The sequence below is a fragment of the Bufo gargarizans genome, chromosome 9 (assembly GCF_014858855.1).
Source record: "Bufo gargarizans isolate SCDJY-AF-19 chromosome 9, ASM1485885v1, whole genome shotgun sequence".
Classification (NCBI taxonomy): domain Eukaryota; kingdom Metazoa; phylum Chordata; class Amphibia; order Anura; family Bufonidae; genus Bufo; species Bufo gargarizans.
The window spans coordinates 17779282-17803625 of NC_058088.1; the positions used below are offsets into that span (position 1 = coordinate 17779282).

General features: G+C 44.4%; 1 protein-coding gene across 1 annotated transcript in view; it reads right to left on the reverse strand.

Annotated features, from left to right (window-relative positions):
- Window positions 1-11171: 11171 nt before the first annotated feature.
- LOC122946789 (complement factor B-like) overlaps window positions 11172-24344 on the reverse strand; it is an 86955-nt gene continuing 73782 nt past the window's right edge. The window contains exons 18-19 of the mRNA XM_044306599.1: window positions 21162-21362; window positions 11172-11229 (exon numbers count right to left, since the gene is read on the reverse strand). Of these exons, the coding sequence (XP_044162534.1) occupies window positions 21207-21362 (156 nt within the window). The 3' untranslated portion in view covers window positions 11172-11229; window positions 21162-21206. The remainder of the gene's footprint in view (window positions 11230-21161; window positions 21363-24344) is intronic.

Genomic DNA, 24344 nt, shown 5'->3' on the forward strand with positions numbered 1-24344 from the left:
TATCATCATTTTACAGTCCATAGTAAACGCTGGTAATGAGTTCTTATCAGTATATTGAGCTATGGACATGTATTACGTATAATCTTTATCATTAGTTATGGTTTTCCAAACTGTCCGTAATAAATGTTGGCTGTCAGTGATTTTGAGATAAGTTGTCCAAAAAAAAGAAAAATTCTGTTTGGCAACCCTGCAGGGAGGTCAGGGAGCTAATGTCATCTGCTGTCACCTGTCCCCCTTCATGCAAAGCCACTGCCCAGTTAACATCTCTTACCATCCAGGAAGCCCCTTACAGTTTGTGTCCTCCCTGTTCCGTCAATTGCCGATTTGCGCTTCCCCCCACCCATCCTCTGCCCTCAGAACCCTTCCATTTTTTAATTGCATAGTTCCCAACAATCCCAAATTTGTAGGGACTCCATCATTTTTGAGACAGTCCCTACAAATTCTGTCTGTCCCGATCTGAAAATGGGTGGGGCTTATGTAAGCCGTGCCCATGAATGGGAGGTCCCATCTGGTTTTGAATGCGTTCCTGGGGGCCAGAATTTATCATCTTCAGTGTTGGTAAGTTGTAATGGTATGGTAGCGGACGAGGGGGGAGACTCTTTGGCTGTACAAGGCCCTGATTCCTGATGGCGGCTCTGACTGGGGAATTGGTGATTAAAATACAAACCCTTCAAGTTCCAGGAAAAACTGAACTTTTATTTTTTGTTAGAAATTATCCTCTCACAAGTTAAACAAGTAGATGAAAACTTATTATATTAAGAAATATAGGTAAAATAAGGGCCTCATGTATAAATATTAGTTCAGGCAATAAGCGGGGGTGTTACTGTAAAACCTCAGAGTGAGGTACTCTGTTCCAGGTTCACCACAATGTGCATCTATAATATAGTTATGCAACTGTCATACATGTAATATGACTGGTTCACCAGCAGGTGGCAGCATTTCTGGCAAAGCTATCTTAGAATGGAACTCACCATTCCATCCTCCCCCCTTTGGGCAAAAGTGGGCCCATCCTGCTTGCTACCAGAAGGAGGGGTGGCAGTTCTAGTTTATTCCAGTTTAGACTCCATGTTGGAGCTGACGGGACACTAACCTATTCCTTGGCTGAAACTAAGGAAACTAAGACTAAAGAGTGGAGTGCAGCATAAAGAAGGAAATCAAAGTTACGAAGCAGGCTGGTCAGTACAGCAGAGAGAAAGAGAGAAAGCAGAGTTGAGTTTGCCTGCCAGATTATTGCCAAAGCCTGCTGGAACCAAGACAAAGCCTGAAACTATAGATACAAAAAATGTGTATAGTGGCTCACCCCCTCTTTAAAACTATGATATAGGTGCTCTGCTTTTTAGTGACTCACCCCATCACAAAACATTCAATATAAATATTTATAAAGGAAAAAACAGGCACCCACCATCTGTATCATAAGCTCAAAAATTAAAATACATTTATTTAAAACATAAATATCCATTAAAATGCATACATTCAGACCAGATTTAGCCAAATAAATACTCCCTAGGAAAACATCCCTAAAAAAAAGATATATATTTAAATCTATTTAGTACTATACCTCTAAGGGTGGGTTCACACTAGCAGTATGGAGTCCGTTATGGCTTTCCGTTATAACGGAACATAACGGAATCCATAAGACGGAAGGACGGATCCGTTTTGCTGCCCATAGACTTGCTTTAAAAGGCATTCCATTTGCTCTCCGTCCTAATAGAAGTCTATGGGAATCAAAACGGATCAGTCTGGTTCCCGTTATGCAAGACGGAAAACAAAGTCCTGTCGACAGGACTTTGTTTTCCGTCTTGCATAACGGGACCCAGACGGATCCGTCATGTTTTCCCATAGACTTCTATTAGGACGGAGCAAAACGGAATGCCTCTTAAAGGTTTCCGTTTTGCATTCCATCCTATGGATTCCTTTATAACCCTGTTATAACGGAAAGCCATGACGGACTCCATAATGCTAGTGTGAACCCACCCTAAACCGCAAGTTAATATATCTGTTGGTTCACCCCCAAAAAGATCAGTTGTTAGGCACTAATGTTGAAAATTAGCGCTTTACATTCAATAAACAGTGAATAACGGACCAATATAACCTTTATATTAAAATAAGAATACGCGATAGTGACACAAAAGAAAAAGTTAAAATCCTGAAAAAACCCTCAATAGGTGATATTGAATATTCAGAGGTGGCTGTGACGAAATGGCTTCTTAGATTTTGTCAGACTGAAGTAAGCAAATATAACTTTATATTGGCTGAATACATAAAGGCTGAGTACATAGAGATATTCAAAAGTGGCTTTGACAAAAGAACAATGTCCTCTTATAATTTGTCAGATTGAAGTGAACGATCTGACAAAATAAAAACTTTGTGATTAGTGATAAAAAGTTTTGATAAAACAAATTCCAAAGAAATATAGTGCGGTTTTCTGTTTAGTGAGCCGTATGGTTAATCGTTAGGGTGAGTCTATTAGTTACTTAGCTTATAAGTCTCTACTCACAGGAGACTATTTTGTATACAGGCTGACATCGGGGGCCTCCCACCTGTACAGCCGCTCCTGTTCCAGCATTTTACCGGATGTGTCTAGGAGAACCTTGATGATGAGCGTACTCTGAAGCCGATCCTCCAAGTTATTATTGATGCTGGGGCCACGTATCGATGGGGACATTCCTTCCACTTGATTGTTCGCAGGAATGGAACTACATTTGCTCTTCTCTCACCGGACCAGGCAGAGGACTTGTCCCGCTTTTTGGATGTACCTACTGTATCACTACCGAACTGGTGAGATGTCCCGGTCCCTACATCTTCTGCCTTTTATTTAAGAGACCCACTTCCGTAGGGATGCTATGCCATCGCTTAAATCCCCTAGGCATCCGGATACCTATCATAGCTGCCTTCTGGGATCAGGGTCGAGAGCAGTAGGCATACTAATTGCCAGATCTGTTCAGCCCCTTTTGGCAGTCGATCCATAAAGTGCTGTCCTCAATTTTTCAGTTTACGCTACCAAATACTCCTGTTCTTTTTCTTATTATTCTTATCGGATCTGCCAATGAGAGTGCTTGGTGAGTCTTGTCTGTGCTCCCTAGTGATAGCGGCTAGGTTGTGCATTCCTGCGAGGGGGTATCTCTCTTTACCTCCGACAATTGGCTGCTGGATCCAAAAGGTGGAGGAGATCAGGAGAATGGAGGAACTTACTTTGCAGTTACGAGCTAAACATAAACCTTTCCTTGATGCTTTGGCCCAGTGGTTTATCTTCCAGGAATCCCAGGAATTTCGGACCCTTTTGTAGTGAGAAGCTGGGCGTTTCAATCTTTTTATTCTTCCGTGCTTCCCCCCTCCCTCTTGTGATCATTGTCCATCATCAGTGTCTTTCTGCAGGGTACCTGCTTAGACAAATCAGATGCGATTTTGAAGGGTACCTCACCCCACACTGCAGTTACTATTATACATTATTATGATGACCTCTCATTGTAGTGCAATGTTTTTGAAGTATGCAATGTATTTTGTCTACTTTTCTGATGCACTTTTTGTCATTCATATATATTTAAATAAAGAATAGCAAAAAATAAAAATAAAAAAGAAGTATAGTACTAAATAGATTTATGTATATATTTTTCTAGGGATGTTTTCCTAGGGAGTTTTTTTTTTCTTTCCAACTTTATGTATATTAAACATTTTTTACTTTCCATATATCAACATATGCAACAAAAGAGAAAAGAAAAACTTTTACAGACATCATGTCTTTGGTATTACATCTATAATACAGAATAACAGAATATCAGCAGCCATATAAAATAGACAAAACCGATCCATATTCCATTTAGAGAAAGAAGAAAAAAAGAAAAGTAAAAAGGGGGAAAAAAAAAGAAGGGTAAGGGGGGAGGGAAAGGAAAGTAGTTAGCCCAGAGATCTCTCCTTCATTACAAGTGCAGCACATCATGGTGGGTATCCCAGCAGGACCAGATCTGCAGAAATTTGTCTACAGTCCCCTGTGATACGGCTGTATAATATTCTAATGAATGAATCTCTTGGATGCGGGCATAATAATCCGCCTTAGATGAAGGAGTGGTTCTTTTCCAAAAGAGGGCAATCAAACCTTTCGCCGCAGTGAGAAGATGCAAGAGCAGCCTGGAGATGTGACCTAGGTAGGATATTAAATAGGTATGTAAGGAGGTCCAACCTCACCAAACGGCCCAGAACGTCCTGCAGCACAGAAGCTACCATCCTCCAGAAGGGCACATCCAGAATATATGGTATATGGAAGCACCATTGGCTGAGCATCTCCAACAGACATTAGGGATACTCCTGTTTAAGGTGTGTAGTGTTGTGCCTTATCATAGGTGAATGCATTGATATCCAATTATTCTAGTCAAGATGGATGTTCATTGCCTTTAAGAGCCATGCTCGACTATATTTACAATTTTGTATGTCTTGAGTAGGCCAAAGTAAGGTCGCACAAAGGTTTCTGTGTAAAAAGCTTTCTACTCTTCAGTGTTATTCTTCTCATTAATGTACCGGTCTGAGAAGAGGCCTCCTTGTCTACTTATAAATTTATGACTGGAGATAAAGATAAGCTCTATGCAGCTGGTGATAATTACCTATACAATTAGGTATTTATTAATGAAGCAAAATATATAATATTCATGTATTAATTTAATGAGCCTTAGTTAGTCCTTAGCATAAGACAATCAGTAGGACACACACACACACACACACATATATATATATATATATATATATATAAAACTTTATATTATATTGTTATATGTTATGAAGACAACATGTACCCAGTATATTATATATATTTCTCATTAGAAGAATATTCGTCTCTAAAAGAGTGTCTGTAAAGATGTGTGTTTTGTAACAATGAATCACATCTTTGGTATGACAGGAGGTAAGGATATCTCTGTAAGAAAACAAGGCCATTCATATCATTACGGTCCATAAAATCAACAGTGTGAGAAACATTCAAAGAGACGCCTAGAGGTCTGTTTCTAATTGCTACAAGTGTTAGAATGAATCCCTATAGCTTTGAATTAAAGCTTCTAAGGTCAAATGTATAAAATATGTTTTATTCAGACTTACATAAGTTACAGTAACTCTTTATACTATGATGCAAATAGCTTAAACAGCAGTGCCACCTAGGTATGAGTAGGTGACATTACAACAGGGTAAGATTATGATGTCATATTTCTTATCAATAGTCACACCCATCCGACAATGATTGGAAAGTTCCAAACTAGGAAGGTGTGTCTAACTGATAGGTTTGGGATCATAAACCACACAGAGAGAGAGAGAGAAAAGGGAAGGAGAAGTGAAAGCTCTCTAGAGGGGTCTATTCCTACTAGGACTTGGTAAGAGACACAGAAAATTATATTTCATTTTATTAAGACTAATTGGATAGTGTGGGTGAAATTATACCATCTAGATTGGCAAATAAATAAATAAATAAATTAATTGATCATCTCCATATTGAGATGTAGTCTTAGGATATTGTGAGACTTCATTCTACCTGCAGAAGAATCAAGACTCATAATCAAGCAAAGCATTAAATGATTGCTTATATAGATATATATATATTGATAATAAAAATATTATTTGCCAAGCTAAATGATGGGTTCCCACAGGAAAGACTTATTTCAAGTCCTTCTCATTTAAGATATGGTCTAGCAAAGATCCTAGATCCCTGGTATTTGTCTTAATATTCTTACCAAAGTCAACTATGTGAAAATAGTCCAGGATGGGGCGGAAGGATACAGTTATCTCTTCTAAGTTATATCCTTGAATGGATTTGCCCATTCTACAAGTCATGTGATGTGTAGTTGGTTAGAAGGAGGCGGAATGTATTTAGCATTCCATATTGATGTCTAGGATTAGACATGCCCATCTTGATAGCATGAGGTTTTCTCTGAACAGTTTTAATGTATATAACTGATGTTCCTATTTGATATCCTAACCTAATAATAGCTTGGTTATAATGTGACAAGTTATTTCCACTCACATGTATTGTTAAGCTTGTAATGCTTTATATCAATGCTATATATGTTAATTTGCATGTATCATTGTGTTTATTTACTTATATAGGTTTATAACCTTATAACCAATAAATTTGCATATTTTAATAATACCTGTGTATTATTGTATAATGTAGGACTACATTTTATCATTAACGTCATCTCACGTCAAAATAACTTATTTATCTGAGGAAATAGTCAGACTCAGATGTAAATTGTATCGATTAGGTTGTCTACAAGTCACCAGGTCATGATTTTAAGAATTTATGACAAATTTTATAAATTTTATTTTTTTATGGTTAATAATTTTATGACCATAATTAATAATTCTTAATTGAATTATTATCACCCGACAGTAGCACCTCTGGGGTATGGCAGTAGTGCATCAGTTAATTCTGTTGAGTTTCCTTATAAGTTATGCAGGATGAACTAGTAAAAGCCCTGGACCACACCACCTTCCAAAGGTTTAACGGGACTTCCTTATCTAGCCATTTTTCCCATTTCAGGATATACAAGTGTTTTCCCCCTAGTAAGCAAGTCTGGGTGATAAGCAGATCATATATATCTGAAATGAGACCTCTGACTGATGGGCCTCGGACAAATTTAATCTTGCAGGTCAACCATAGGTTTTTGGTAAATGTAATGGGGCCTTGCAGTCTGTGAGGAGTTATCTCCGCTGGATGGCCCCATATCATAGCTCCCATATGTATCGGGGCTAACCAGAGCCTCTCTATCTCTGCCCACTTATTAAAGGAATTTAATGTAGTCCAGGAGGCTAAGTGTCTGAGATGTGTGGCCTGGTAGTATAAGGCTATATCTGGTAGGGAATAGCTGCCCTGAGACTTCTTTGAGGTCAGGACCGATTTAGCAATACGGTGTCGTTTGTTGTGCCACAGAAAAGTTAGGAAGTCAGATTGAATTTGGCGCAAAGTTCCCGCCGGTTCTCTAACTGGGAGCGTTTCAAACAAGTATAGAAATTTGGGTAAGACCGACATCTTGATTGGTGCTATATGACCCAGTAAGGATATATGCACTTATTGAGGAGCTTATTAATGTTAGCTATGACCGGAGGGAAGTTAGCTCAATATAAGGCAGGGTAGGTAGGGGTAATATGAACTCCCAAGTATTTTATAGAGCGGTTTTGCCAGGCGTATTTAAACGAGTGCTGAAGGGCTGACAGAGTTTGTGGGGGAATATTTAAGGGTAAAGCTTCCGTCTTTGTATTATTTATTTTATAACCCGATAGCCTACTATATGTAGCGATAGTAGCGGGTAAGTTCGGGAGCGAGATAATTGGGTTTGTTAACGTTAAAAGGACATTGTCTGCAAATAGGGAAATGGTGAAGGACCTGTCCTGTAATTTAATGCCTGTGAAGTCTGGGTTTGTCCGGATCTGAGAAGCCAGGGGCTCAATACTTAGTATATAAAGAAGCGGGCACAAGGGACAGCCCTGTCTGGTGGACATTGAAGTCACCCCCTAGTATTAAGGCAGAATTATGATACTTCTCCAAGACTGAGAAGACAGAGGAAAGAAAAGAGATCTGACCTGAGTTAGGTGAATATACATTACATAAAGTTACCTTTATGCCATACAAGGTGCCATAAAGGATAAGGTAACGGCCCTGTGCACCAACCTCCGTATTCTTAATATGAAGAGGGCACATCCTAGCTACTAATATGACGACTCCGACTGTTTTAGTCGGGGCATTCGCCATGTAGGATATGGGGAACCAGTGTTTAGCAAACACCAGCGACCCCGTTCCTGATAAGTGCGTCTCTTGGAGAAAAACTATCTCAGCCCCAGACCTACGTATTTCTTGAAAAGCGAGTCTCCATTTGGAGGGTGAGTTCAGCACCTTAACATTCAGAGACAAAAACCTCACCATGCTGAAATACACATGACCTGAACTGCAAATGAAGGAGGGGTATGTGATGTCCACCTCACATTTTGGGTCCCAACAGGTCCATCTCCAGGCTGCTCAGCACACTTCAAGAAGACACGTAATAAAAATCCACTGGGTCTGAAATTTGTCGGTTTGGAGAAAGTGAGAAAAAAATGGAGAGGGGAAGATCCAATTATGCAGATAAACAAAAAAGAGGTGGAATGGATTTACTGTATGGGGACTTTACAGCCTGAGGGGTTTAATGTAGAATTTGACATCAAGACTTGTCTAAAGGGTTAAAACAAATTACTATATGAAACCTAATAAGTAGCGCTTTTTTCGAAAACATCTTTGTTGGAGTTTGATATGACTATTTGCTCTGCCAGTGTGAACACCGCCCAAGAGAAGGAAGTGTGCGTGTAGCAGCAGGAGGGAGGTTCTTCTCAGGCATAAAGGTCTGTTTAGACAGACAGGCAGAATTAATATGTGATATTGGTTGGTTAAAAGTTTATCTAATGTTTTACATATTTTATTTGTTTTAAATGGTTTTAGGGGTCATCCTTTTAGTATATTTATGATAAAGATTAGTTTTAAGCTAGATAGGTTAAGAACATTTTTAGGTTACGCCCATTTGATTACTTAAGGGCAGGTTGTGAATTTAGCATAGAGTTGCCCCTGACGAAGCAAGCGAAAGCGAAACCCGGGTCAGGCAGGTGATACAACCAGTGAACTTATGTGATTTTATACGCGATTTGTGATTTCTATTTTGTAAGTATATTAAAACAAGAGTGAATTATACCAGTCTGGTGGTGCTCCGCTATGTCAAGTTTTCTTGAATAACATCTAGGAAAAAAGAGAATCCTTGACTGTGGGAAAAGCCCGTACCTTGGATCCAGTGATTGACCATATTGAAGGAACTTTCTCTGCGTACCTTTTTCATCACCATCTTTCCAATGGATGTTTAGGAGCTGTGCGGTCTCTTCTATGAAATTCAGGACTAAGTGTGAATGTGACCCTACCTCACCATAGACCTGCTGCACTCCAAACAAGATTGTGGTTTGAGACTTTTTTCTTTTGATTTTTGAATCAATTTATTTGTGCATAGGCAAAGATGGAGATTAGATGCCCAGATGCATGCAGAAGTCCCATAGGTCCTCAGGTTAGCGCAAAACCACTGTAGAGCCATTCTTCCTAGCTGAGAGGTTGAAGGGTAACCCCCACCAAAATGGAATAGTGTTCTGGTGAAGCACGTCAAGTAGTGGTTTCAATGCTTTGTGTTTCTGGAGAGTTATCCAAGATAAGTCTTGAAATATGGAAACTTGTGAGCCTTTGAAATCTAGGCTGCGCAAGGATCGGGCTTTAGACATTATATCCTCCTTCAATAGAAAGTCTTTGACGTAGCATATTATGTCCCGTGGAGGTCCACCCATAGATTTAGGGCGAAGAGCCCTGTGGGCCCGATCCATCGTGATGGGGTGGGAGATTGGGCGTTCAAGAATAGTGTTAAAAAGGTGATGTAGTATTGCAGGAACATCTTCATTCTCTTGGGCTTCAGGGACCCCCCTCACCCTAATATTATGACATCTACCTCTATTATCTAGATCTTCGACATGTCTTTGCAGGTCTCGCAGAAGAATGGTATGTTTGGTAGCGCGGTCTTGGACATGGCGTATCTCTGATCTAGCCGCATTGTAGTCTTCTTCCAGCTGGTTGAGGCAAAGTCCTATACTTTGGACATTATGTCTGATACCTCAGCTTTAAGTGCCTCCTTAACTTCTGATAAAAGGGCTTTAAAGTCCTGTTTTGTTGGGAGCTGTTGCAGGTGGGACCACCAATCCGGAGGGGGTCTGGGGCTGCAGAACTGGAGGTTGAGGACGACCGGCGTCTAGAAGGAGGCCGAGACCATAAGATCTGCGGAATATCTATACAGTCTGCCGGTTGAAGTAGGGGCATCTGCACAGGTACAGGGTCTGTCGGCCTCGTGGCCTTGGGAGCTTGCCGCGGCAGTGGAGCTGACTCCTGCTGGGATGTCTCAAAGCCAGAAGTTATATGGGGTGATAGAGCCCCTAAAGGGGGAGCTTTTCACGGCTTCTCTCCTTGAGAGGACATGTGTCCCCGTACAATATTAGTGTCCACTGACATGTTCGGCACAGGAGGGCTTAAAGACCTCACTTGTAGCAATAAAAATGCAGCTGCCGGCTGAGTAAGCACGTGGGGGTTTAGAAGTTGGCCCTGGAGAGTACTCCTAGCAGAGGCTGAAGGAGACTGCAGCGCTGCTGTGTGAGATTCATGCCCCTCCCCCACAATCCCTGGCTCCACGAGCTCTGACTGCTGTCCCACATCTATGTTTGATGAAGGAACTCCGTTCTCCATTGAAGGAGGCCCCAGCTGAGGTGTATTCCGTGCTCCACTGCACACGGGGAGCAAAATGGGCGATGCGAGGGACGCCGGCTGGGAGGTGAAGGCAGTCCCGCTCCCGAGCTGTGCGGCATGGCGGGAAGGCGCCATCTTGGTTCCTAGGTCCTCTCTGTCCCTGCACACAAACGCGTCCATAGTCAGGGACGCTGGAAGTTCTAGGGCGTCTGTGTGCTGGTTGGGCAGCTTCCCTGTTCTCTTCTTCCCCATGGCAGTGAGGGGGATGTGAATTCCAGGCTTTATGGAGCTTGTCGACACAGAGCTCAGCTTTCAGCCGTCCTGCACCATCGGCTCTCCCGGCCAGGCCCCCCCCCCCCCCCCCAGGGAGTTTTTATTGGGCTAAATCTGGTCTGAATGTATGCATTTTAATAGTTATTTATGTTTTAAATAAATGTATTTTCATTTTTGAGCTTATGATACAGATGGCGGGATGCCTGTTTTATCCTTCATAAATAAAGCCTAAAACTGTTTGGAGAAACGTTTATTCAAGTAAAGCTGCCATTGAACTTCACCTCAAGGTCTGGACTCAAGGTATTATTTCAAATCCCTCAATTATTCCCCCCTTTTATTGCTTAGGAGCCAAAGCCTGCAGTCCAGCGCTATCCAGGTAGGAGCACCGTGACACCCAGAGACATTTAGGCCGCACTACACCACTCAGCATTCCTTACTAAACCTGGGACGCGATATAGAGGGCCCTGGGGGGAGGCGCACATTGCATTACCATCAGGAGCCAATCAGATTACAGCTCTTATATGATATCAGAAGGGAGCAACATCGCCACCTACTGACTGCACTACTTATTATACAGGAGCCATAAATCTTACATATCATTAGGAAGTCAGAGGGTCAATAGGGTCAGAGGTAATTTCATATAATTTCAGTAGTACATTTATTGTATTTGTGCAGATGATTGCTCGTAACTAGGGATGAGCGAACTCGAACTGTATAGTTCGGGTTCGTACCGAATTTTGGGGTGTCCGTGACACGGACCCGAACCCGGACATTTTCGTAAAAGTCCGGGTTCGGGTTCGGTGTTCGTCGCTTTCTTGGCGCTTTTGTGACGCTTTCTTGGCGCTTTTTGAAAGGCTGCAAAGCAGCCAATCAACAAGCGTCATACTACTTGCCCCAAGAGGCCATCACAGCCATGCCTACTATTGGCATGGCTGTGATTGGCCAGAGCACCATGTGACCCAGCCTCTATTTAAGCTGGAGTCACATAGCGCCGCCCGTCACTCTGCTCTGATTAGCGTAGGGAGAGGTTGCGGCTGCGACAGTAGGGCGAGATTAGGCAGATTAACTCCTCCAAAGGACTTGATTAACTGATCGATCTGCAGCTGTGGATCATTGAGCTGCTGATCCTCAATTGCTCACTGTTTTTAGGCTGCACAGACCGTTTGTCAGTCTCATTTTTCTGGGGTGATCGGCGGCCATTTTGTGTCTTGTGGTGCGCCAGCACAAGCTGCGACCAAGTGCATTTAACCCTCAATGGTGTGGTTGTTTTTTGGCTAAAGCCTACATCAGGGTGAAGCTGTCACACCAAGTGCATTTAACCAGCAATAGTCTGTTCATTTTTTGGCCATATACAAAATCAGGGGCAAGCTGCGCCTGTCACCAAGTGCATTTAACCCTCAATGGTGTGGTTGTTTTTTGGCTAAAGCCTACATCAGGGTGAAGCTGTCACACCAAGTGCATTTAACCAGCAATAGTCTGTTCATTTTTTGGCCATATACAAAATCAGGGGCAAGCTGCGCCTGTCACCAAGTGCATTTAACCCTCAATGGTGTGGTTGTTTTTTGGCTAAAGCCTACATCAGGGTGAAGCTGTCACACCAAGTGCATTTAACCAGCAATAGTCTGTTCATTTTTTGGCCATATACAAAATCAGGGGCAAGCTGCGCCTGTCACCAAGTGCATTTAACCCTCAATGGTGTGGTTGTTTTTTGGCTAAAGCCTACATCAGGGTGAAGCTGTCACACCAAGTGCATTTAACCAGCAATAGTCTGTTTATTTTTTGGCCATATCCCAGTCTAATTCTGTCACTAAATCCATACCGGTCACCCAGCGCCTAAATACTAGGCCTCAAATTTATATCCAGCTAAATCTGTCCCTAGTGCTGTAGCTGGGCGAGTTATTTAGTGTCCGTTCAAGCACATTTCTTGTTCTGGGTTGAAATACAATTCCCAATTTAGCAATTTCATAATTTAGTGGTTCCTGCTATATCAGAGCTATTTGAAATCTATCCCAAAAAGGGTATATAATAATGAAGGTGCACATTGGGTCATTCAGAATAACTTCACACACACCCGCTACTGTGTATTTCCAAGTCTAATTCTGTCACTAAACCCATACCTGTCACCCAGCGCCTAAATACTAGGCCTCAAATTTAAATCCCTCTAAATCTCTCGTTACCGCTGTACTGTTGTTGCTGGGCAAGATATTTAGTGTCCGTCAAAGCACATTTTTTGTTCTGGGTTGAAGTACAATTCCCAATTTAGCAATTTCATAATTTAGTGGTTCCTGCTATATCAGAGCTATTTGGAATCTATCCCTAAAAGGGTATATAATATTGAAGGTGCACATTGGGTCATTCAGAATAACTTCACACACACCCGCTACTGTGTATTTCCAAGTCTAATTCTGTCACTAAACCCATACCTGTCACCCAGCGCCTAAATACTAGGCCTCAAATTTAAATCCCTCTAAATCTCTCGTTACCGCTGTACTGTTGTTGCTGGGCAAGATATTTAGTGTCCGTCAAAGCACATTTTTTGTTCTGGGTTGAAGTACAATTCCCAATTTAGCAATTTCATAATTTAGTGGTTTCTGCTATATCAGAGCTATTTGAAATCTATCCCTAAAAGGGTATATAATATTGAAGGTGCACATAGGGTCATTCAGAATAACTTCACACACACGCTTCTGTGCATTTCCAAGTCTAATTCTGTCACTAAATCCATACCGGTGACCCAGCGCCTAAATACTAGGCCTCAAATTTAAATCCCTCTAAATCTCTCGTTACCCACCGCTGTACTGTTGTTGCTGGGCAAGATATTTAGTGTCCGTCAAAGCACATTTTTTGTTCTGGGTTGAAGTACAATTCCCAATTTAGCAATTTCATAATTTAGTGGTTTCTGCTATATCAGAGCTATTTGAAATCTATCCCTAAAAGGGTATATAATATTGAAGGTGCACATAGGGTCATTCAGAATAACTTCACACACACGCTTCTGTGCATTTCCAAGTCTAATTCTGTCACTAAATCCATACCGGTGACCCAGCGCCTAAATACTAGGCCTCAAATTTAAATCCCTCTAAATCTCTCGTTACCCACCGCTGTACTGTTGTTGCTGGGCAAGATATTTAGTGTCCGTCAAAGCACATTTTTTGTTCTGGGTTGAAGTACAATTCCCAATTTAGCAATTTCATAATTTAGTGGTTTCTGCTATATCAGAGCTATTTGAAATCTATCCCTAAAAGGGTATATAATATTGAAGGTGCACATAGGGTCATTCAGAATAACTTCACACACACGCTTCTGTGCATTTCCAAGTCTAATTCTGTCACTAAATCCATACCGGTGACCCAGCGCCTAAATACTAGGCCTCAAATTTAAATCCCTCTAAATCTCTCGTTACCCACCGCTGTACTGTTGTTGCTGGGCAAGATATTTAGTGTCCGTCAAAGCACATTTTTTGTTCTGGGTTGAAGTACAATTCCCAATTTAGCAATTTCATAATTTAGTGGTTTCTGCTATATCAGAGCTATTTGAAATCTATCCCTAAAAGGGTATATAATATTGAAGGTGCACATAGGGTCATTCAGAATAACTTCACACACACGCTTCTGTGCATTTCCAAGTCTAATTCTGTCACTAAATCCATACCGGTGACCCAGCGCCTAAATACTAGGCCTCAAATTTAAATCCCTCTAAATCTCTCGTTACCCACCGCTGTACTGTTGTTGCTGGGCAAGATATTTAGTGTCCGTCAAAGCACATTTTTTGTTCTGGGTTGAAGTACAATTCCCAATTTAGCAATTTCATAATTTAGTGGTTTCTGCTATATCAGAGCTATTTGAAATCTATCCCTAAAAGGGTATATAATATTGAAGGTGCACATAGGGTCATTCAGAATAACTTCACACACACGCTTCTGTGCATTTCCAAGTCTAATTCTGTCACTAAACCCATACCTGTCACCCAGCGCCTAAATACTAGGCCTCAAATTTAAATCCCTCTAAATCTCTCGTTACCGCTGTCCTGTTGTAGCTGGGAAAGTTATTTAGTGTCCGTCAAAGCACATTTTTTGTTCTGGGTTGAAGTACAATTCCCAATTTAGCAATTTCATAATTTAGTGGTTCCTGCTATATCAGAGCTATTTGAAATCTATCCCAAAAAGGGTATATAATATTGAAGGTGCACATTGGGTCATTCAGAATAACTTCACACACACCCGCTACTGTGTATTTCCAAGTCTAATTCTGTCACTAAACCCATACCTGTCACCCAGCGCCTAAATACTAGGCCTCAAATTTAAATCCCTCTAAATCTCTCGTTACCGCTGTCCTGTTGTAGCTGGGAAAGTTATTTAGTGCCCGTCAAAGCACATTTTTTGTTCTGGGTTGAAGTACAATTCCCAATTTAGCAATTTCATAATTTAGTGGTTCCTGCTATATCAGAGCTATTTGAAATCTATCCCAAAAAGGGTATATAATATTGAAGGTGCACATAGGGTCATTCAGAATAACTTCACACACACCCGCTACTGTGTATTTCCAAGTCTAATTCTGTCACTAAACCCATACCTGTCACCCAGCGCCTAAATACTAGGCCTCAAATTTAAATCCCTCTAAATCTCTCGTTACCGCTGTCCTGTTGTAGCTGGGAAAGTTATTTAGTGCCCGTCAAAGCACATTTTTTGTTCTGGGTTGAAGTACAATTCCCAATTTAGCAATTTCATAATTTAGTGGTTCCTGCTATATCAGAGCTATTTGAAATCTATCCCAAAAAGGGTATATAATATTCAAGGTGCACATTGGGTCATTCAGAATAACTTCACACACACGCTTCTGTGCATTTCCAAGTCTAATTCTGTCACTAAATCCATACCGGTCACCCAGCGCCTAAATACTAGGCCTCAAATTTATATCCCGCTGAATTTGAATACAATACATTGGGCCAAATAATATATTTGTTGTTGTGGTGAACCATAACAATGAGAAAAACATCTAGTAAGGGACGCGGACGTGGACATGGTCGTGGTGGTGTTAGTGGACCCTCTGGTGCTGGGAGAGGACGTGGCCGTTCTGCCACATCCACACGTCCTAGTGTACCAACTACCTCAGGTCCCAGTAGCCGCCAGAATTTACAGCGATATATGGTGGGGCCCAATGCCGTTCTAAGGATGGTAAGGCCTGAGCAGGTACAGGCATTAGTCAATTGGGTGGCCGACAGTGGATCCAGCACGTTCACATTATCTCCCACCCAGTCTTCTGCAGAAAGCGCACAGATGGCGCCTGAAAACCAACCCCATCAGTCTGTCACATCACCCCCATGCATACCAGGGAAACTGTCTCAGCCTCAAGTTATGCAGCAGTCTCTTATGCTGTTTGAAGACTCCGCTGGCAGGGTTTCCCAAGGGCATCCACCTAGCCCTTCCCCAGCGGTGAAAGACATAGAATGCACTGACGCACAACCACTTATGTTTCCTGATGATGAGGACATGGGAATACCACCTCAGCATGTCTCTGATGATGACGAAACACAGGTGCCAACTGCTGCGTCTTTCTGCAGTGTGCAGACTGAACAGGAGGTCAGGGATCAAGACTGGGTGGAAGACGATGCAGGGGACGATGAGGTCCTAGACCCCACATGGAATGAAGGTCGTGCCACTGACTTTCACAGTTCGGAGGAAGAGGCAGTGGTGAGACCGAGCCAACAGCGTAGCAAAAGAGGGAGCAGTGGGCAAAAGCAGAACACCCGCCGCCAAGAGACTCCGCCTGCTACTGACCGCCGCCATCTGGGACCGAGCACCCCAAAGGCAGCTTCAAGGAGTTCCCTGGCATGGCACTTCTTCAAACAATGTGCTGACGACAAGACCCGAGTGGTTTGCACGCTGTGCCATCAGAGCCTGAAGCGAGGCATTAACGTTCTGAACCTGAGCACAACCTGCATGACCAGGCACCTGCATGCAAAGCATGAACTGCAGTGGAGTAAACACCTTAAAACCAAGGAAGTCACTCAGGCTCCCCCTGCTACCTCTTCTGCTGCTGCCGCCTCGGCCTATTCTGCTGCTGCCGCCTCGGCCTCTTCCTCCGCCTCTGGAGGAACGTTGGCACCTGCCGCCCAGCAAACAGGGGATGTACCACCAACACCACCACCACCACCTCCGTCACCAAGCGTCTCAACCATGTCACACGCCAGCGTTCAGCTCTCCATCTCACAAACATTTGATAGAAAGCGTAAATTCCCACCTAGCCACCCTCGATCCCTGGCCCTGAATGCCAGCATTTCTAAACTACTGGCCTATGAAATGCTGTCATTTAGGCTGGTGGACACAGACAGCTTCAAACAGCTCATGTCGCTTGCTGTCCCACAGTATGTTGTTCCCAGCCGGCACTACTTCTCCAAGAGAGCCGTGCCTTCCCTGCACAACCAAGTATCCGATAAAATCAAGTGTGCACTGCGCAACGCCATCTGTAGCAAGGTCCACCTAACCACAGATACGTGGACCAGTAAGCACGGCCAGGGACGCTATATCTCCCTAACTGCACACTGGGTAAATGTAGTGGCAGCTGGGCCCCAGGCGGAGAGCTGTTTGGCGCACGTCCTGCCGCCGCCAAGGATCGCAGGGCAACATTCTTTGCCTCCTGTTGCCACCTCCTCCTTCTCGGCTTCCTCCTCCTCTTCTTCCACCTGCTCATCCAGTCAGCCACACACCTTCACCACCAACTTCAGCACAGCCCGGGGTAAACGTCAGCAGGCCATTCTGAAACTCATATGTTTGGGGGACAGGCCCCACACCGCACAGGAGTTGTGGCGGGGTATTGAACAACAGACCGACGAGTGGTTGCTGCCGGTGAGCCTCAAGCCCGGCCTGGTGGTGTGTGATAATGGGCGAAATCTCGTTGCAGCTCTGGGACTAGCCAATTTGACGCACATCCCTTGCTTGGCGCATGTGCTGAATTTGGTGGTGCAGAAGTTCATTCACAACTACCCTGACATGTCAGAGCTGCTGCATAAAGTGCGGGCCGTCTGTTCGCGCTTCCGGCGTTCACATCCTGCCGCTGCTCGCCTGTCTGCGCTACAGCGTAACTTCGGCCTTCCCGCTCACCGCCTCATATGCGACGTGCCCACCAGGTGGAACTCCACCTTGCACATGCTGGACAGACTGTGCGAGCAGCAGCAGGCCATAGTGGAGTTTCAGCTGCAGCACGCACGGGTCAGTCGCACTACAGAACAGCACCACTTCACCACCAATGACTGGGCCTCCATGCGAGACCTGTGTGCCCTGTTGCGCTGTTTCGAGTACTCCACCAACATGGCCAGTGGCGATGACACCGTTATCAGCGTTACAATACCACTTCTATGTCTCCTTGAGAAAACACTTAGGGCGATGATGGAACAGGAGGTGGCCCAGGAGGAGGAGGAGGAGGATGAGGAAGAGGGGTCATTTTTAGCACTTTCAGGCCAGTCTCTTCGAAGTGACTCAGAGGGAGGTTTTTTGCAACAGCAGAGGCCAGGTACAAATGTGGCCAGCCAGGGCCCACTACTGGAGGACGAGGAGGACGAGGATGAGGAGGAGGTGGAGGAGGATGAGGATGAAGCATGGTCACAGCGGGGTGGCACCCAACGCAGCTCGGGTCCATCACTGGTGCGTGGCTGGGGGGAAAGGCAGGACGATGACGATACGCCTCCCACAGAGGACAGCTTGTCCTTACCCCTGGGCAGCCTGGCACACATGAGCGACTACATGCTGCAGTGCCTGCGCAACGACAGCAGAGTTGCCCACATTTTAACCTGTGCGGACTACTGGGTTGCCACCCTGCTGGATCCACGCTACAAAGACAATGTGCCCACCTTACTTCCTGCACTGGAGCGTGATAGGAAGATGCGCGAGTACAAGCGCACGTTGGTAGACGCGCTACTGAGAGCATTCCCAAATGTCACAGGGGAACAAGTGGAAGCCCAAGGCCAAGGCAGAGGAGGAGCAAGAGGTCGCCAAGGCAGCTGTGTCACGGCCAGCTCCTCTGAGGGCAGGGTTAGCATGGCAGAGATGTGGAAAACTTTTGTCAACACGCCACAGCTAACTGCACCACCACCTGATACGCAACGTGTTAGCAGGAGGCAACATTTCACTAACATGGTGGAACAGTACGTGTGCACACCCCTCCACGTACTGACTGATGGTTCGGCCCCATTCAACTTCTGGGTCTCTAAATTGTCCACGTGGCCAGAGCTAGCCTTTTATGCCTTGGAGGTGCTGGCCTGCCCGGCAGCCAGCGTTTTGTCTGAACGTGTATTCAGCACGGCAGGGGGCGTCATTACAGACAAACGCAGCCGCCTGTCTACAGCCAATGTGGACAAGCTGACGTTCATAAAAATGAACCAGGCATGGATCCCACAGGACCTGTCCGTCCCTTGTCCAGATTAGACATTAACTACCTCCCCATAACCATATATTATTGGACTCCAGGGCACTTCCTCATTCAATCCTATTTTTATTTTCATTTTACCATTATATTGCGATGCTACCCAAAGTTGAATGAACCTCTCCTCTGCCTGTGTGCTAGGCCTAAATATATGCCAATGGACTGTTGCAGTGGTGGCTGACATGAAGCCTGATTCTCTGCTATGACATGCAGACTAATTCTCTGCTGACATGAAGCCAGATTGTCTGTTACGGGACCTCTCTCCTCTGCCTGGGTGCTGGGCCTAAATTTATGACAATGGACTGTTGCAGTGGTGGCTGACGTGAAGCCTGATTCTCTGCTATGACATGCAGACTGATTCTCTGCTGACATGAAGCCAGATCCTCTGTTACGGGACCTCTCTCCTCTGCCTGGGTGCTGGGCCTAAATTTATGACAATGGACTGTTGCAGTGGTGGCTGACGTGAAGCCTGATTCTCTGCTATGACATGCAGACTGATTCTCTGCTGACATGAAGCCAGATCCTCTGTTACGGGACCTCTCTCATCTGCCTGGGTGCTGGGCCTGAATATATGCCAATGGACTGTTGCAGTGGTGGGTGACGTGAAGCCTCATTCTCTGCTATGACATGCAGACTAATTCTCTGCTGACATGAAGCCAGATTGTCTGTTACGGGACCTCTCTCCTCTGCCTGTGTGTGTGCTGGGCCTAAATATATGCCAATGGACTGTTGCAGTGGTGGCTGACGTGAAGCCTCATTCTCTGCTATGACATGCAGACTGATTCTCTGCTGACATGAAGCCAGATCCTCTGTTACGGGACCTCTCTCCTCTGCCTGGGTGCTGGGCCTAAATTTATGACAATGGACTGTTGCAGTGGTGGCTGACGTGAAGCCTGATTCTCTGCTATGACATGCAGACTGATTCTCTGCTGTCATGAAGCCAGATTGTCTGTTACGGGACCTTTCTCCTCTACCTGGGTTCTGGGCCTAAATTTATGAAAATTGACTCTTACAGTGGTGGGTGACGTGAAGCCTGATTCTCTGCTATGATATGAAGACTGATTCTCTGCTGACATGAAGCCAGATTGTCTGTTACGGGACCTTTCTCCTCTGCCTGGGTTCTGGGCCTAAATTTATGAAAATTGACTCTTACAGTGGTGGGTGACGTGAAGCCTGATTCTCTGCTATGATATGAAGACTGATTCTCTGCTGACATGAAGCCAGATTGTCTGTTACGGGACCTTTCTCCTCTGCCTGGGTTCTGGGCCTAAATTTATGAAAATTGACTCTTACAGTGGTGGGTGACGTGAAGCCTGATTCTCTGCTATGATATGAAGACTGATTCTCTGCTGACATGAAGCCAGATTGTCTGTTACGGGACCTTTCTCCTCTGCCTGGGTTCTGGGCCTAAATTTATGAAAATTGACTCTTACAGTGGTGGGTGACGTGAAGCCTGATTCTCTGCTATGATATGAAGACTGATTCTCTGCTGACATGAAGCCAGATTCTCTGTTACGGGACCTCTCTCCTCTGCCTGGGTGCTGGGCCTAAATTTATGACAATGGACTGTTGCAGTGGTGGCTGACGTGAAGCCTGATTCTCTGCTATGACATGCAGACTGATTCTCTGCTGACATGAAGCCAGATTCTCTGTTACGGGACCTCTCTCCTCTGCCTGTGTGTGTGCTGGGCCTAAATATATGCCAATGGACTGTTGCAGTGGTGGCTGACGTGAAGCCTCATTCTCTGCTATGACATGCAGACTAATTCTCTGCTGACATGAAGACAGATTCTCTGTTACGGGACCTCTCTCCTCTGCCTGGGTGCCGGGGCCTAAATATCTGAGAATGGACTGTTCCAGTGGTGGGTGACGGGAAGCCAGATTCTCTGCTATGGAACCTCTCTCCAATTGATTTTGGTTAATTTTTATTTATTTAATTTTTATTTTAATTCATTTCCCTATCCACATTTGTTTGCAGGGGATTTACCTACATGTTGCTGCCTTTTGCAGCCCTCTAGCTCTTTCCTGGGCTGTTTTACAGCCTTTTTAGTGCCGAAAAGTTCGGGTCCCCATTGACTTCAATGGGGTTCGGGTTCGGGACGAAGTTCGGATCGGGTTCGGATCCCGAACCCGAACATTTCCGGGATGTTCGGCCGAACTTCTCGAACCCGAACATCCAGGTGTTCGCTCAACTCTACTCGTAACATTTCCGAAAGCTCTCTGAAGCACGGCGCCATCGCCTGGAAGCTTTATTCCAAGAATTCCAACTCATCCACCTTTTCCTTTAGCCAATCCATCATGTGGAACAGGTCAGTATGGAAGTCCCGAGACAGCGCCGGCACCGGACCTTTATTTCTTTTGGGTCCCGTACAACTGTTGATCGTCCTCCAGCTAATAACACCCACCTAAACGGTGAAGAAGAAATGAAGTCAGTGCAAATAGAAAACACCTAAACCTTACAAAAACTAACAAAAGTACAAATACTGCAAAGGGTTAACCAAAGCTAAAAGGTTTCATTAAGGGCTCATGCACACAACAGTATGCATTTTGCGGTCAGCAAAACACGGGTCTGCAAAAAAATGGACGACATCCATGCGACATCCATGTTTTGCAAAATGGACAAGAATAGGACATGTTCTACTATTTAGCATAACGGACATGCGGACATACGGAAAAGTAAGGCACACGGAGTCATTTCAGGGTTTTTGCGGACCCATTGAAATGAATAGTTCCGCATACGGACCTGCAAAAAAACTAAATGGAAAACAATGTGTTTGTGTGCATGAGCCCTTAACGTGACTGAGTTAATTGTTGTGATTTAATGTTACAGCACTTATCTTTCTACACATTCTGTCAACCTAATAGCAAGCATTGGAGGTTGGACGCGGACCGCCTGGGGTCAAATTACTCGTATTTGGGTTAAAACCAGATGGGCTGAACTTGCTGGATGGCTCAAAGATGGCAGCTGGATTATTGCCATAAGGGACAGGAGCCTGAAAAGTAGCTGCAATATAAAAGGGTGACAAAACAGGGGATGCTGCTGGTTATTTGACCGCCTGGGAGTCTCGTTGGTTATGGGAATGAACCACATAAATCGCTCATCCAACTTGACCCAAGTTCATCGTAGCTAATACGTTCTTTTAGTCAGTGTTTGGTCAGCGTTTTCCATCAGTATTTGATCAGAATTTGTAAGCCAAAAGCAGGAGTGGGTCCAAAACACAAATGAGATGCAAAGAATTCCATTATATTTTATATCTGTTTTGGACCCATTCCTGTTTTTGACTTACAAATACTGATGCGAAACACTGACGAAATACTGACCAGCTGAAACAGGCCTGATGGATGTTCAAAATGACTGATCAGAGATCAGAAGAAAGGAAACATAAAACAGTGATTTGAACACAGCCTTACTGCCACTGCTGCTGCCCCCCTCCCCACTCTGTCATGGGGCCACTACTACTGCTGCCGTCACCATCACCGCTCTGTCATGGGGTAACTACTGCTGCATGACTATCACCACTCAGTGTCCGGTCCCAAAATCAAAATTCTGCTTTTGTGCTCCTAATGCAGTGTCCCACTACGTGACCGTGGGCACCAAAAACTTGTTTTTATTGTGTCTTAATGTCTTATATTATGCCTGTATGCTGTAATTCATCTCATGTCATATTCTCCCATGTCACAATGTGATTCTTCATGTAAGATCCTTTACACAGGCCTAGTTAGGGTGCACTACACTAGTCTCTCCACTAGATGGGGCAGTGTCACAGTGTATATATAGCTTAGCTCAGGCCCAAGTTAGGCAGTCTAGTTCAGTTCAGAGTAGAGTGAAGGTTAGACAGAGAGCAGCCATGAAGTAGCTGCTTGCTGGAGGGAGGCCTCCTGCCTCTCTGCTCTCTCCCTGTTAGCTCCACAGCCCAGGGTTAAAAGCCGCAAGATTCCACCCAGTGGTGAGAAGTGCACTTCTACAGCACACTCTTCCGGGGTGACCAGTGTCCATCTACTAAAGCAAGTATTCAAGGGGATTTTGATATTGGCTTAAAGTCAAAGGATAGCACACGCCATACTTAAAGGCTTCCCAGGCAACTTTGCAAGCAGGTGTAGGACTCAGCTTCCGGCATCCACACTTCCAGTTTAAACCCTGAGGACAGATGGGCCACACTGGAAAATAGAGGTTCAGGGACTTCCTTCAAGTCAGGTTAGGATCAGGCGAGAGTTTTCACCAGCCTAAGACTTTTATACTTCAAGAGCCTAGTCTGAAGCAGTAGCTTTCTTGCATACATAGTTAGGACTAAGAGCCTGTTTCTTCAGAGGACTTACATTTCCTACCCCTGTATGCATGAGACTGTACATTATACTGGGATGTACAAAAGGCTGTCTTATAAATTGGATGGAATTGTTACTAGGAGCAACGTTCAGTAAAAGTTATAATTTGGATTGCACCATCCTTGTCTAAGTCTTCAGTTCCTCAATTAATGCTACAGTACATGGTTGTACCACCACAAAAGGTACTGGCGTCACGACTACAAGGGACCTTGCCATAGACACATTTATACACACCATCAAGGGCACCTCGAACCACCATATGGCCAGTGTCCCTTACACCAGAGTGTGCCCCAGAGAATCCTTGTGCCGTTCTCCTCTTCACTTATGCAGGCCTGCCCAGGGATGACATAACCGTGTGTAACCAGAACTGTATTTACCTCGGCCCATCTATTGCTCACACCGTGACCTCACACGTAATTTCCCCTGTTTGGTCTGGCATACCGCACTAACACCCCTCTACATGCATACATATGCCCCCAATACCTGTTTTTAATTGTTGTGCTTTTCTTTACCTGTTTGTGCTTCAGACTCTATTTAAAGCCTAGAATGTATTGACTTCATTGAGGAAGTCTGTTTACATTCTTCAGTTTCCCGTTTAGTTCTTTTCTAACTTTATTCATACTCAAGCTTGGCTGCACTGCACAGAGATGAGTCTATTACACTCTTTAGTCTGCAATAACCACGCCTGCTATACCTCATGTGGCCAAGTTTATTAGTCCTTTATTTTCTACACTACTCAAATTACTAATTATATTAGTAATTTGAGTAGTGTAGGACAATCCTAATAGGAAGCAGTTTCTGACACTTCCCTCACTGTAAACCTGTAAGTACAAGCTGGAGGAGATACCGGCGTATGCGCAGTGCATGTGTGTATGGAGCCGGAGCAAGGATACCAGGCTACCGGCGCATGTGCACTGTAATTGTGCATACTGCGCCTGCGTTGGGGAGGAAGATGGAGGCCGGCACTTCCACTTGCAGGAGGCGGTGACGTCATTAGTGACGATCCGTCTCCTGCTCAAGGCAGGAAGAGAAGAGCGGAAGACTAGGAGACGGACTTTGCTCGG